Source organism: Orcinus orca, chromosome 12 (genome assembly GCF_937001465.1).
Source record: "Orcinus orca chromosome 12, mOrcOrc1.1, whole genome shotgun sequence".
NCBI lineage: Eukaryota > Metazoa > Chordata > Mammalia > Artiodactyla > Delphinidae > Orcinus > Orcinus orca.
In genome coordinates, this window is record NC_064570.1 from 70,032,333 (window position 1) to 70,047,623 (window position 15,291).

A 15,291-nucleotide genomic window follows, 5' to 3' on the forward strand; every position below is an offset into this window, starting at 1 on the left:
AAGAGACTTGCTCTATTTACATCACATCCATTATTTTTTTAATCCAGAGCAAAATCCGAGTTGAAACTACAAAACAAACTGTACAGATACATGTTAAGTGTTATTCAATTAAAAAGAGGTTTTAAAGAAACATGTTGGCTCTTTAAAAGCCTGAGGAAAGAAGTAGCTACCTGGCAAAAACAGGGCAAACATGAAATTACGTTAAATCACAGAGAAATTTTCTAAAACTGCAATGGAAATTTTATTGCATCTTAAAACTTATTTCACTCTGCGAAGTGTTTAGGGGTCTTAAAGTTAAGTCCTTATCATTAAAGACATAAAAATTAAAATACCAGGTTTAAATTAGCGATCATTGTTCGAAAGAAATGGGAGACTCAGGAAAGAGCGTGCTTTTTTTGACAGGTTCATATAAAGGACTGAGCAATAATGGGGTAAAATTTTGCTCTCCTAAATATAAAGGATTTAAACGTATCTTGAATTCCCCCTCCCTCCCCAAGAAAAATCCACGGAGTAAAACAAATAAGTCTAGTGCCACGCCCGGCGCAGAGTGGGTGTTACTAAATGCAGAATGTGTCCAAGAGAAAAGACGGGCCTGGTGGATGTGAATTCTCCCCACTCCTCAAAATGTTCTGAGTTGTAGCAATATTAAGTGATAAGGGAATGGGACTGGAACTTAAGGTTTCTTGAAAAATTCTTGATATTCTAATGTGGTGATCATTTCGGTTTAAAGCCAGGAGCCTCAGCCTTTCCAGGTCCCGGTGGGGAAAGCTGGAGACTCCCGGACTGGACTGGCTGTGGGAGGCAGGGAGACTGACCCGGTTCAGGGCCCGGGCTGGCACTTCCAAGCCAGACGGCGGCGCTTTCCACTCTAGGTTTTTTGCGACCTTGTAAGGAAGTGGGCGCGGGCGGAGCGGAGTCGGCGCCTCCTGATTGGCTGGCCGTCTCGGTGATTGACAGGGCCCCGGACTCCGCCCCCGCCCCTTTATTGACACTAATGAGCAAGTTCTTCCCACCGCTCTCCTGCCTGGAAGTGCTGACAGATCAAGGCAACAAATTTCAATTACAATCCCTAATTTGTGTCCGCAGAGTGTTTTTTACCCATGTTAGTCCTCTCTGGCGCATCAGTCGAGGCAGATCTTGGAGCTGCAGGAAGAGGTGGAGAGGGTGGGAGCGAAAGAGTCCATCACTGAGAGAGCGCGCGAGAGACCGAGGGAAGGAAACTTGGCGGGCGCGTCGCTGGTTCCTGGGATCCCAACACAAGCACGAGAGAGGAAACGCCAAATTTGTTTTTGCCCGGGCGGGGAAGAGGGCAGATCTGGGCCTGCGGGAGGCCCCGAGAGTCGTTCAGATTTTGGTAGGGGAAGGAGAGCGAGTGTGTGCGTGTGCCTGCGCTTGTGTATATGAGCGAGGGGCGGGCGCCGGGCGGCGGGGATGGCCGAGAAACGGAGGGGCTCGCCGTGCAGCATGCTAAGCCTTAAGGCGCACGCCTTCTCTGTGGAGGCACTGATCGGCGCCGAGAAGCAGCAACAGCTTCAGAAGAAGAGGCGAAAGCTGGGCGCAGAGGAGGCGGCCGGGGCCTTAGATGACGGAGGCTGCAGCCGCGGCAGCGCCGCCGGAGAAAAGGGCTCCTCTGAGGGAGACGAAGGCACTGCGCTCTCGCCGCCGGCTGGGGCGGCATCCGGGCCCATCCGGAGCTGTGCAGACCTGGAGAGGAGCTGCGGTTCCCGCGGAGCCGCGGGTGAGTCAGCCCCTTCCCGCCTAACTTCTTCCTTAGACGTCCTCTCCCGGTCCCACGGGCCAGTACCGCCGCGGAGAACCTGAACTACTGCGAGTTGTGGGCGTGCGCGCGCGCGGTGTCCCTATGCGCCCGGGGCAACTCAGCCATCAGAGCGCTAGCCTGGGTGTCAGGGCGCAGAGCTCGCGCTGCCCTGGACGCTCTCGCCGCGCAACTCGGGTCACCCTCCAGACAGTAAAATGCCGCTTTCAGCCTGGTTTCTCAGGCTGCTGCTGCCGCCACCGCCCACTCACACCGCGCCCTCAGCAGCTGCAGTTTGCGGCGCTCGGCGGTGCACATCTGTGCTTTCCGCATCTGCCTCCCTTGGGCTTCCAGCCCCTGGGTGCTCTTTTTTCTTTCCTAACTTTTAAAAGCATGGGAGTGGGGGGAGCGACGGCATACCCACACCCCCGAAACCGAAACGAATGCCTAAACGGTTTGGGCAAACCAGGAAGAGGGCGGCATATTTGCAAACGTGGTTTCCCGAGGGGTAGCTGAGCGGTTCCCTTGCCTTCCTCTCTTGATTCCCGCTGCCAAGGCCGACGGCGATCGTGGGCTTGTTTTTCGTGCTCTTCTCTTCCCGCTGCTGCTTTGCTAAGAAGCTCCGGGCGGCCGGGGAGTTTGGCGAGAGCGGTGTTTGAAGAGCTTTCTAGAGGATGCCTCCGGCCGGGCCCGAAGCAAGGCGCCTCGGACGCCTATTACGAAGGGAGGCCCAAGGGCTTGGGACCAGGAGCCGGGGCGCCAGGCGCTTTTGCTCCGTGCTCTCCATGGCGTGGGGTGTGTCGGGGCCTGCACTGCGGATCTGGACTCGGGAACCCATCTCAGGCTCCGTTGGGCATGCATCCCAGACTCCGGCTGCGGCACAAAACTTATTTTGGGGCCTTGACCGGGCGGAAGCAGGGAGGGTGGGGTGGACGCTGGCCGCACGCCTCTGCGGGACTTGAGACTTGGGGACCGAGAGGGCTCTACTTGAAAGTCGAGTGTCCGTCCCTTTGGCTGGCGGAGCGCGTATTTACCCACCCATGGGCCTGTTTGTTGTAAGGGCCGGATGGCAAGAAAGCTTCCTCTTTCCTCGCGGTCCTTTTCCTCTCCGCAGCCGCCCTCGGGGGTTCATCTCCCCACCAGGTTTCCCATTTCGAGCCCTCACCGGTTACCCCTCTCTGCCCTTTGCTGCCCAGGCGGCTGTGAGGACGGCTTCCTGCAGGGCGCTTCCCCACTGGCATCCCCAGGAGACTCCCCGAAGGGGTCCCCGGTGCCCGCCCTGGCCCGGCCCGTGACCCCGCTGCCCTCGCCGGAGGCCCCACGGGTGGATCTGCAGGGAGCTGAGCTCTGGAAGCGCTTTCACGAGATCGGCACGGAGATGATCATCACCAAGGCCGGCAGGTAAAGGGCACGCTGGCGCGAACGGCCCCGGCTCTGGCCTCACCGCACCTCTTGGTGGGTTGGGAAGAAGGACCTGCCAGAGCGGTGGGGTCTCTTGTTAGCAGTTTCTGCAGACAAGGCCCCGGGTAGTGGTTCATTTTTGAGACTGACTTTGCCTACCTAACCTGGAGTGCAGTCGGCCGGCGAGGGACACAGCCCGGCTGTCCTCTCGTTGGATGCTAAGGAGAAAATCGCTGTCGCCGCGGAGGCGGTAACGGTTACTGTTGATAATCCGCATGCAGGGTAGTTATAGTTTCGTGATCATACTTCATATCTGTTCAGGCATTTATTTAGGCTTTAGTTATGTTTCTGAAATTAAGGAACAGATTATCCACCCCTCCCCCCGTTTTTAAAAAAACGCAGTTTACTCTTTAGCAAACTATCGTTTGCTTTTTTAGATTCGAAACTTCCAGTTGGATCTTTATCAAAAGATTTGCAGGCAGTATGAGAACGTGATGTGTTATGCTATTTTGATATTAGATTAGGATGAAAATTAGTGGAATCACCAGTAATACATGCTTAATCCCTGCAAAAACAATTGCCCCGATTTTTAAAAACCATCCTTTTTATAGATTCACAGTTACGTGATTACTTTTTTTTTCTAAATGAATTCCAACAAATTAGCCTAAATTTGCTGAGGAATACCAAAAAAATTTGTAAGTTATATCTATTTTTTTGAAAGTGTGAAATTTGCACATCCGTCAGTTAGTAAAATAAATTGATTTGTTGCACAAATCATGTTAATGTGAGGGAGGGACAGAAATATTTGCGTTTTAGAGTTTTCAGTTCATTTAGTGCAGTGAAATCGGTGAATACTATCTTCCTTAAAAGAAACTTTAAAAAGCACACACAACTCTTTCAGGGAGTACCCATGGCAAAAACCTGGATAGCATAAAAGTATCCAAACTTATTAGAAATTACAAAAACATATTTTATTGAATCCATATGCTACCTTCTACATTTTCACAGAGCTTTTTATTAATGATCCAAATTCAGTCTTCAACAACACAAAGCAACAGTTGTCTTATAAAGGATGTAGTTAAAGACCTTTACTCTTTATCTTACAGGTGCACTGAAATAACACTAAAACAGCCAGCGTATTAAACTGTTCTCATGCCTAGTTAGGAATAATGGACTTTCTTTTCTCTGGAAGTGGTCTTTAATGGCTTTATTGTTATAGGAAACATTTCTGGTAAATAACAGTACTAAAATTTGTGTTAGAAGGTTAAATTAGCAAGAATTAGATTAACCGGAAGGGTCCTAGACATAAATCATTTGATGAAAGTTTTTTTTTTTAAGAGAACTGCTTTGTTTTTTTATATACAATAATTTGCTGCTGTATTCCTTGCAGCTGTGCCCTTTTTAAAAGATAGGTGCGTTTATTTTAGCATCTCCTTTTATATGCATCTCTGGGAAGCCAAGAGAAATGTGGATTTTCATTTATTTTAATTAGCAAATTTTGAGTAAGTGTGGTTAAATAAGAAAGTGTTTTCAGGGTATGGTGGGGGAAGGAATGATTTGGCAAATATACATTGTGTTTAGTTTCTGCTTTCAATAAAGAAGTTTTACTATACCTTTCAAATTTAGAGCAACTTTTGCACTTCACCTTTACCATGCTGCAGACAGGAAGTCCTGTCTCAATAAAGAACATATTGTTTGGTTATGGCGTGGCACATTGGCTCCTTGTGCTTTTTTTTTTTATAACCCTTTTAAAATTTCACATTATAATATATTTTATCACTTTTAGAAATTCAAAATTTCTATTTCTACCATTTGGAACACTTTATTATTTGTATTATTAAAGTTAATCTGCTTACCAAATTTTGTTTAAAAAATAAAGTGCTTTCTGTGCCATTATTTCTTCAGTGTACAATTTTTTTTTTTTGGCTTTTAGCTATACTGACATTTCAGTAAACATGGAATAAAGTACAGGGACAAATGACATTTAAATGATTCAGTTTTGATACATCCTGTGTTCAGATTCTTTGAATTACATTACCAAAGTGAATGTTATAAGTTTTTCCCTGTGAAAAATACAGATTCGAGAGTTTTCTTTGCTTATTCATTCTCCAAGTGTAATCATAAACAAAAACAGAACCCAAACCATCTTTCCTCCCCTCCCTTATACATAGGCGCATGTTTCCAGCAATGAGAGTGAAGATATCAGGATTAGATCCTCACCAGCAATATTACATTGCCATGGATATTGTGCCAGTGGACAACAAAAGATACAGGTACAGTGATCAGATGGATACAGAGGATAAGAAAACGCTGGGATTTTACAGGATACGCCTATTTAATCTGTGCTGATTATGATATTTGTTTCCAGAAGCCTGTAGACTTATCAGATCCATAATCCAAACCCTGTCACTTCCAGTAGTCTAGATGGTGCCTTCTCTTACAATAAATGTGAAAAAAAATTTTGTTTTGCTTTTAGTAGATACAGAAATGTCTTTAAGTGTTGAGGAATTTTAATAAGGAGTCAGTTTAGTGTTGCTAAACTAAATGTGACTTTAATGTTGATTTACATTTTGATTAGGATTTTGAGACAAAATGTTGAGTCAAGTTTGTAGATATACATAATAGTTAACAAATTGTTTCATTTTCTTTGTGATTTTTTGGACATTTAAATAATTTCCCTTTATTGTGTTACATACAAAATCATAGGCTTCTTCACAGGCTTTTTTCCCTTTAATTTGAGAAAATTATTGAAGATATTTTACAATTTAGAAAAAAAATTCTCAATTCATTACTATATTAAGACATCTTTAAGCTGGCAATGAATTTGTTACCTCACTGTTGTTTTTTTGGCTGGTAGTTAACACAGTAATTTTTTAAAAGTTTTGTAGTGTTTGGATTTTGAGAGAATATATTTATCTAGATATCAAGTAAAGTTGGAAAAGATACTTTCTTCGGTATCAAACCAACCTTTGCTTTTCCTTCTGCAAGTAAGCAAATCAACAGTCGTCAATGGCAATTCTTTTTATTTTACTGAGGGGCTGAACTGATTCACTTTGTTATAAAGCAGAAACTAACACACCATTGTAAAGCAATTATACGCCAATAAAGATGTTTAAAAAAATGCTAACATTTAAAAAAGGAAATTCTGAGTGGAAAATCGGAAGATGCTGCTTTAAATTTCTTTGTTTCTGTCTTTTAAATAAACAGCTAGAGCATTTGGTAAGTTTTTAAATGAAATCAGATTTGGTTTTTATTACTCTTTAAAGTTGTATCCCTTATTTTAATTAAATAATTCATTAGGGAGCTTTGCTAAAATTATCTACTACATGATCGAAGCTAGAAGGCATTGAAGTTTATTCTTTAAGTTTACTTGGTTTAAAATCCATATTCTAATTTGGGTTTTGCCCTTAGGAAGACAATGTAATTCTAATGAGCTTAGAAATTATTCCTTTTTCTTCTAAGTTTGTCTTCTATTTCTTTCTCCAGATCTCTTCCATATATTTTGGATGCTTTATTTTACTTAATTGATCCTTATTATTCACACATAAAGCAAGAAAAATTTCAAGTATTAAGATGCCATATTATAAAAGGTCAAATTATAAAACATAAATTTGCTTTCACTTATATTGCTTCTCAAGAAAAAAATTGTTTTTAGCATTTGTGTTGAGAATGTTTCACAAAGAATATGTAACATGTAGCATTTATTCTCTTAGTGGGTGTGGATTTTTGAACTATTCAATATGCATACTTTTTCAAGGTTTTGACAGAGCATATCACTCTATTTATTTTGGCAATAGCTCTATATTCATTGTGCTGCTTTTCTTGCATTTCTAAGATTTGCATTTTATTTTCCAACTTTTTCAACAATGGTAGAAACAAATATTTTTGGCTTATTCTCTGCTATCAAAGAATGGCATTTGGTGAAATGAAAAGTGATTGTGATTTATTAGAATGTAAAATTAATATTCACAAAAGGCCATGCACTTAGGAGCTTATTTATTGAAATTGCACTATATCAATTAAGGGGAATTGTGTTTATTATTATTCTTTATTTTGTGATAGTGTATTTTTTCCCAAGAAAAGGAATTAAAGAATAGAAGGCATATTGAACTCAAAAGAGAATGAAATGTGTGACCATATTGAAACAGTGAGCCTCACCAGAGATATTATGAAACTGTTTCATGCTATTTTAAAAAGAAATTTGCATATATACTGGTAGAATTCTCTGAGACTATTTGTAAATTGTTGCTTTAAATTGTATGCCATATTTTAAAACAAATGGAAGAAAAACATCGAAGTATATAATTTCATTTTCTACCCTTTTCTAAGTCAATCATCCATATACTAGTTTCTAGTTTTTGAATTAGTGTATTTTAAATGAACATTAATAAATTATGGTCTGAATATAAGATTAAACATTATTGTCTTATATACTACTTGAAGCATTGTTATTTAAATGATTATTTTTATAGAGTCAATATAGTTGACATACACAAATAGAATAAGATGTTTTGTCTCTTAGTTAGAAAGGTAATGTTAATTAGATATATCATAATTTTTAAAGTTTGATGTGTATTTTAATTAGTGGTATAAAAAATTGAAAGAATTTTCTTACAATAGTCAAAACAAAGAGAAATATAGGAGATAAAGGCCTATGTTTTATGATTTTACAAACTTTTAAAATTAAACAGAATATCCTCAGTTTATAGTGTAATAGAGTTAGAAAAAATAATTATAAATGATAATAGATGGAACTTTTTTCCCTATGAAAATAAATTTACTGAAAGTTCTGACAATCCCCCCTTGCCTTTCTACCATCTATCTCATCAGTTTGAACATAAGCATAAAATGGGAAGTGATAAAGAAAGTGGGACACTTTAAGGTATAACTCTCAAGTATTTTTGAGATTTCGTTAAAGGAGAGATTGAGAACTTAGTTTCTTCATGTCAATTGAACATCCAGATGAAAAATGGAAAACATCAGAATACAGACAGAATGTCTAATGTGTTTAAGTGTGATTCATCCAAATTAAAACACTTGTATTTATGGTGGGAATAGTGTGCATATTTTTCACTAAATCCTTAACATACCACTTTGAGTGGTCAGTAGGTTATCACTACTTCAGAGAGTTTTTAAAAAGTGCTTGAATTCTTATTTTATATGCATTGAATGTAAAGAGCAAATCGTCAAATTTTAGACTTTTTAAAGGGTGCAGATTTTGTCTGAGTCTACTGAGTTGGAAATTCCAAGAAAGCAACAGTTCACAAACTGAGCCTTGTCATTGCCTTCTAGGTATGTTTACCACAGCTCTAAATGGATGGTGGCGGGCAACGCTGATTCCCCTGTGCCACCCCGGGTGTACATTCATCCAGACTCGCCTGCCTCAGGGGAGACTTGGATGAGACAAGTGATCAGTTTCGACAAGCTGAAGCTCACCAACAACGAACTGGATGACCAAGGCCATGTAAGTACACGGCCTCCCTAATTTGCCTCCATTGGATGGCGTGGGCTGTATCTGTACTGTTCCTGCCTGAAGGAAATGAACTTTTCTAAGATCATGAAATTCCTCTCCTGGTTGACTAGCCTGTGCACAGTCTGCGCAAAATCTAGGTTATAGTTGCATCAGAGATTATGCCTGTGGCCGGAGTATTCTATGAAGCATTTAATAGGGAAAACTAGATATTGCATTTGTATTGGAATGAAAGAACCTCAGGCAGCCATTTTTAGCCAAAACATTTGTTTGAAATCCCGTGAGGTGCCAATTATTATACTCTGAATATGAATTCTTGGCACTTGGGTGAACAGTGATAATGATTTATTGTGTCCTGCCTGCATCCAGTTCTTTCTCCAGTGAAGCTCATGCTTCTCAGTAACAGCCCAGGCTTATGCTGTTTGCATGTTCCACCTGCAAGCTCCCAATTGTTTTGTAATGACATCTAAGGTGTCAAATACGTTGTAATAATTCCTTTTCGTCTTAAAACTGCTGAAAAATGATATATATGCTAAAGCCAGCCATTTCAATAATATAGTCATTTTTAACACTTTATTAATTTTTACACAGTATTGTTCCTAGGGAAGACTACCCTTATTATTTTAATAAATAAGTAACTCTGGATACATGCTGATTTCCACTCAATGCTAGCATTTTTATTAGGTTTCTGTTATTTGAGAGGATTTTGACTGAAGCAGGATTGAAATGCCTTTTTAAGAGCATATATGGTACGTAAAAGGAATACCAACTAGTTCATTTCTCAAAGGGGTGACATGAAGATAGCATATTTATGGGCCAATCTTTTCAAACAAAAATGCAAACTGTCATAAGCTAGTAATACAGCGATGACAGGATGTGATTTGTAAGTTGCTAGATAATATCTTAAGCAAATTGACCTTAATGAAGACATTCAAGTACAAATTTCATTGTGGTACAGATGCAGCATCTGGATTTTTAAGACTCATCTCTCTCAAACTGCCAGTACTTTTGTTTATTTGTTGCCTTTCATATTCTAAACCAGAATCAGAAAAGTAACAGTGTACAGTTTATTTCTGAATCCCACTTCATGCCCTGTACTTTAGTGCATTACTTTGCTTCTCTTCTATTTTTTCTGTATATACACAGTCAGGTTGTAACAGTTATTTTTCATTTGATTTCAATGAAAGAACACTAGTTTCTTCTGTCTCATTGAGGGAGCCAACTGTGAAATTTTGCCAGTGCATCCATTGAGGAGTCTTTAATATTTTTTACAGTAAAAAATTTTAAAATAAATGGCACTAAGTGTTACCTGTTTTCAAAGCTTAAACATACCCTGCTTTTCTGAGTTCTATAGTTTGAGAATATATCTTTTAAAGAGATAAGTGGGTCTAAAAGCTATACACTGTCATATATAAGGGACAAACTCCTTTAAATAATTTAAATAAATATAGTCATTCTATAATTCAAATTCTTTCAGGTCAAATTACTGGCTTTATATCTAATATCTACCATATCTACAAAATTAGATATAGATCTAGTAATTTATCCATCTGATTTTAACTTCATAATTTCACTAGACTTTATTTAAAACAGCATTCTCTAGAGAAACAGAACCCACAGACTGTATAGATATAGTTATAGGTATATAGATAGATATAGATAGAAATAGAGATAGAGATAGAGGAGGAATTTGTTTTAGGGAACTGGCTCACACAATTGTGGTGGCTGGTAGGTGTGAAATTTGCAGGGTGGGTGGGCAGGCTGAAGACCCAGGGAAGAGCTGATGTTGCAGCTTGAGCCTCGAGGCAGTTTGGAAGCAGAATCTCCTCTTCCTCAGGGGACCTCCACCTTTTTTCTCTTAAGTCTTTCAACTGATTGGGTAAGGCCCACCCACATTATGGAGGGTATCTGATTTACTCTACTGACTTAAATGTTAATCTCAACTGAAAAGTACCTTCACAACGACATCAAGACTGGTGTTTGGCCAAACATCTAGGTACCATGGTCTAGCCAAGTTGATACATAACGTTAATTATCACACAGCATTTGTTTTAAATACAAAAGAATAGATTGCAAGTTGAGCCACAATTGTTTATACCTAAATAATTATAACATTTCACTCTTAAAAAAAATAAAAACATAGCAGAAAACAGACACAATCTATAGAAGTGTGTCATTTTCCAGTAAAATTCTTTTAAGGTTGTGACAGGATGTAATACTTTAATAAAGGAAAGTAATTAGTGTGCGCAGGGAATAGGGAGAGAATAATATGTACCTGTGCATTTTGGAAGCGAGGAAATTGCCTTTGCAAATAGTAAAAATGTACATATTGCTTGATACTAGAGGAGAAGGTAGGAGGGAAAATGCTCTTTTCTGTTCTTTATTTAAAAACAAAGTTTTGAAGACTTTGTAAAATGTAGTAAGAGATAAGAAGCCATAGTCTCTGCCTTCAGTGAGCTTCTAGCCTAGATGGGGAGAGAGGACAGGCACACAGGTGATCGTGATGTCAGCGCACAGCAGTGCAGCTACCATATTGTTCCAGCCAGGAGACATTGGGAAGGCCCTGTGAAGAAGGTGTCTGCTGTGATTCTTTGCTCAGTTTGGTGACCCTAAATAAGGTTAGATTAGAGATTAGGAAGTCATTTCTTATTCTATTGCTGATGTGATTCAGCGTCTGAGAAGACAGCAGTACCATTGTGATGGGACTAACTCAGCAGTCCCTTTCCTGATGCAGAGACCTCTCAGGGACTCTCACCTCTCTGCCCTCATACAGTTGAGCCTCCCCACCCCCCAATTCTGAAGGAAGTGACACTAATCTCTAACCAATCAAGCTGTAGATTCAAATGCGAGGTAATTTGTTTTCTAAATTGGTTTCCTACTTTTTGTCCTCTCAGTTCCCAGTTTTATTCGGCTAAAGATGTACAAGTGTTCAACATGGTGACTTGAGAACTCCATGTAGACCTGGGACTTTTATTAAACACAGAGAGATTGGAGGAAACAAATTGTCACAGGGCTGTGAGTGGACCTGGGGCTGCACATGAGATTATGTGCCGTTGTGATTTTCCCCAAAGTGATTTTTCATCTTTCCAAACACCAAGAATTGTTTAGAGAGGAATACTGGTGAGAATCTAGAGATGTAGAAACGTCCCACCACTCCAGAGCTAATCTGTTTTTTTTTTTTTTTTCCTGTTTAGCGTGTCAACTTTTTATTAAAGAAAAATTAATCTTATAATTTTTAGGACTACACATGTATGTCTTTTTTTAACATCTTTATTGGAGTATAATTGCTTTACAATGTGTTAGTTTGTGCTTTATGACAAAGTGAATCAGCTATACATATACATATATCCCCATATCTCCTCCCTCTTGCGTCTCCCTCCCACCCTCCTTATCCCACCCCTCTAGGTGGTCACAAAGCACCGAGCTGATCTCCCTGTGCTATGCGGCTGCTTCCCACTAGCTAGCTATTTTACATTTGGTAGTGTATATATACCCATGCCACTCTCTCACTTCGTCCCAGTTTACGCTTCCCCCTCCCCGTGTCCTCAAGTCCATTCTCTACGTCTGTGTCTTTATTCCTGTCCTGCCCCTAGGTTCTTCAGACCTTTTTTTTTTTTTTAGATTCCATATATATATGTGTTAACATACGGTATTTGTTTTTCTCTTTCTGACCTACTTCAATCTCCACAGCTAATCTTGAATGTTGTGAAGACTTTATAATCCCTACTTGTCCTTTGGGGAGACTGTAGTCAGCTTTGTCTTGGATTGTATACAAACCAAGACTGATTCTTGGATTACCTGGGAGCAGATGGTCAGCATGCTTGGGTGGGGTATTTCCTTCTCATTATGTGCATGTTCCACTTGGAATTTGCTGTCTGGAGGGAAACATTCAGGTGAACATTTCCCTGCAGAATTAGATAATTCTATATCTAAGGTAATTCTATATCTAAGGTAATGGTGCACCTTTAACCAGGGCAGGACTTGTACCCACAGTGCTGGTGTACTTTGGAAGGAAGCACAGTCAGGCATCTACAGCCAGGAAACTTGTCGGAGGGTCTGTTCTTCCAGCTGCTGAGGATTCACTGATACAGTCACCCTAGCTCTGAGTTTGTCCTCACCCTCTTCCCATTTCTGCTCGAGAATCAGATGGGGAAGCAAGAGGTCACAGGGGAGATTGCTAGATCTCCCTGATGGAAGGAACTTGCCATGGCTTAGAGGGCTAAGGTTCATAAGCAAAAAAACTTTGACTCTCTGGGCCTTGGTTCTCTCACGGGTTATATCGGAACCAGAGAATTTTGAGTGACTCAAATGAGCTGATGAATTTGAAAGTCCATATTTGTAAGGGCACAGCATCACACTTGAAACAAAACCCAGGCCACTTTGCTACGGAGCTTGCGACCCTGTGTAACTACCCTGACTCCTACCATTGAAAGCAAGTCTGCATCTGGTATCACCAAAAATGCAGGGAGCCAGGTTTTTGTTATCTGCTCCTTCTTGGTCCTTTGCTTGACTTGTTCCAACACTGGCATTTAGGTCATGTAGAAAATTTCCAGAGTCAGCAGGTAGTGTTTCCCTGTTGAGCTGTTTTGTGAGGGACAGGTGGTGTATCTGTCAAACTACAGGCACTTAAGGCCCATCAGATCAGAAATACGTAACATCGTGCTTCTTTTGACTCAAACCTAGTATCTTTAATGTGGGAAAAAACTGTATTAACCTTCACATGGGAATGCACCCCGTGTTTATGGACAGAGGTCCATGTGACTATCTATGCTACTAGGTAATGCCCCAAGGAAAAAACAGCCTCCATCTGAACAGAACAGAGAGCACGGAACATGCAGATCAGTTATAATTGAGTTTCAGAAATGGGCATTATCATTGTGTTCTCCTTGTTTATAAGGCCAGTGTTTCTCCTTGTTCTACTTGTTCTATTAAATAAGCAAAATATTCTTGATGAATGGGTAAAGAAGATGTGGCACATATATACAATGGAATATTACTCAGCCATTAAAAGAAACAAAACTGAGTTATTTGTAGTGAGGTGGATGGACCTGGAGTCTGTCATACAGAGTGAAGTAAGTCAGAAAGAGAAAAACAAATACCGTATGCTAACACATATATATGGAATCTAAGAAAAATAAATGTCATGAAGAACCTAGGGGTAAGATGGGAATAAAGACACAGACCTACTAGAGCATGGACTTGAGGATATGGGGAGGGGGAAGGGTAAGCTGTGACAAAGTGAGAGAGTGGCATGGACATTTATACACTACCAAACGTAAGGTAGATAGCTAGTGGGAAGCAGCCACATAGCACAGGGAGATCAGCTAGGTGGTTTGTGACCACCTAGAGGGGTGGGATGGGGGGGTGGGAGGGAGGGAGATGCAAGAGGGAAGAGATATGGGAACATATGTATATGTATAACTGATTCATTTTGTTATAAAGCAGAAACTAACACACCACTGTAAATCAATTATACTCCAATAAAGATGTTAAAAAAATATTCTTGAACACTTGTCATTATAACTTTGATAGTTCATTAAAAAGCAAATAATGGAAAAAAAAAGCAAATCATGCTATTTTATGAGAATAACTAAGGCTCGTTTAGCATTCTCTTAAAATTTCCAGGGATATACTATATTCCTATAGATCATATTGCAAGTATATTATTTTCCTTGAATAATTTTCAGGTTGCTATTGGCAGTTACCCTTTAATGTGCAAACATAGGCATGCCTCATCTATTTCTGTACCCTACCCCAGTATACCCCACCTTAAGTCATTTTGGAGATTTCGTAAGGATATAAACAAATAAATGAAATTAAAGTGTATATAGCTATACAGAGAAATCTGCTTGAGAGAACAAAGACTTTATAAAACAAGAACCCACTTTTCATTGACTAGTAAACAGAAACCCAAATGAATTTTTGTTTCCTTCACTACAAGCCAGTTCACTCTCGTCTTCTTGGCCATGCACTGTATTTTTGTTTGTTTAATGTAAAGTGGCTTTTTCCAATTTTTAGCCTGCTCTGGAATTCGCTAATCATTGGAATTAAATCTTGCTTTTTCATACTTTTTACCTGACTCACAGCCAGACATACATTTCATGTTAGACTTAGTGTACACACACACACACACACACACACACACACACAGAAAGCAGACAGTGTTTTGGAAAACAGTATCTATTCTTACTACAAGCAGCACACTCTATTTTTCTGCTTTATTTGCTAATTTTACTTATTTTAAAAATTTCCAGTTGCAACACTTTAAACTGATTTTGTGAGCCATGAATGAGTTAGTTGAAATTCTGTCCTTTTTTAAACCTGGAAACAGACTTTTCCAGAGGTTGCTGATTTGCGTTGTGTGTCCCTGGGTGATGATGAAGGCTATTGTCCCCTCTTGTCCTTTCCTCAGACTCATGCTATTGTTCCATCAGGAAGGTCTGGTGGGTCCCATCATTAGATCTGCTATCCAGGCATTTCCTCCACTGATAGAAAGAAAATTTTAGGGTTAAAAAAACCCCAAAACTGTTGGTTAATAACAGAGTGTAAAGACATCCTTTGGGGGCAGCAAACACACTCTACAGGTAGAGGGCTATTTGTGTTTGGGCTGACCAGTGATTCTGAATGTGGCTTATTTAAACTGCGCACATCCTGAAAAACATGA

The 15,291-nt window shown here is 40.2% G+C and overlaps 1 protein-coding gene across 1 annotated transcript in view; it reads left to right on the top strand.

The window, feature by feature from the left end:
* Positions 1-15,291, top strand: part of TBX18 (T-box transcription factor 18) — a 31,361-nt gene continuing 16,070 nt past the window's right edge. Inside the window, exons 1-4 of the mRNA XM_004270067.3 lie at positions 1-1,738; positions 2,953-3,157; positions 5,329-5,430; positions 8,450-8,621. Coding sequence (XP_004270115.1) covers positions 1,432-1,738; positions 2,953-3,157; positions 5,329-5,430; positions 8,450-8,621 — 786 coding nt within the window. The 5' untranslated portion in view covers positions 1-1,431. The remainder of the gene's footprint in view (positions 1,739-2,952; positions 3,158-5,328; positions 5,431-8,449; positions 8,622-15,291) is intronic.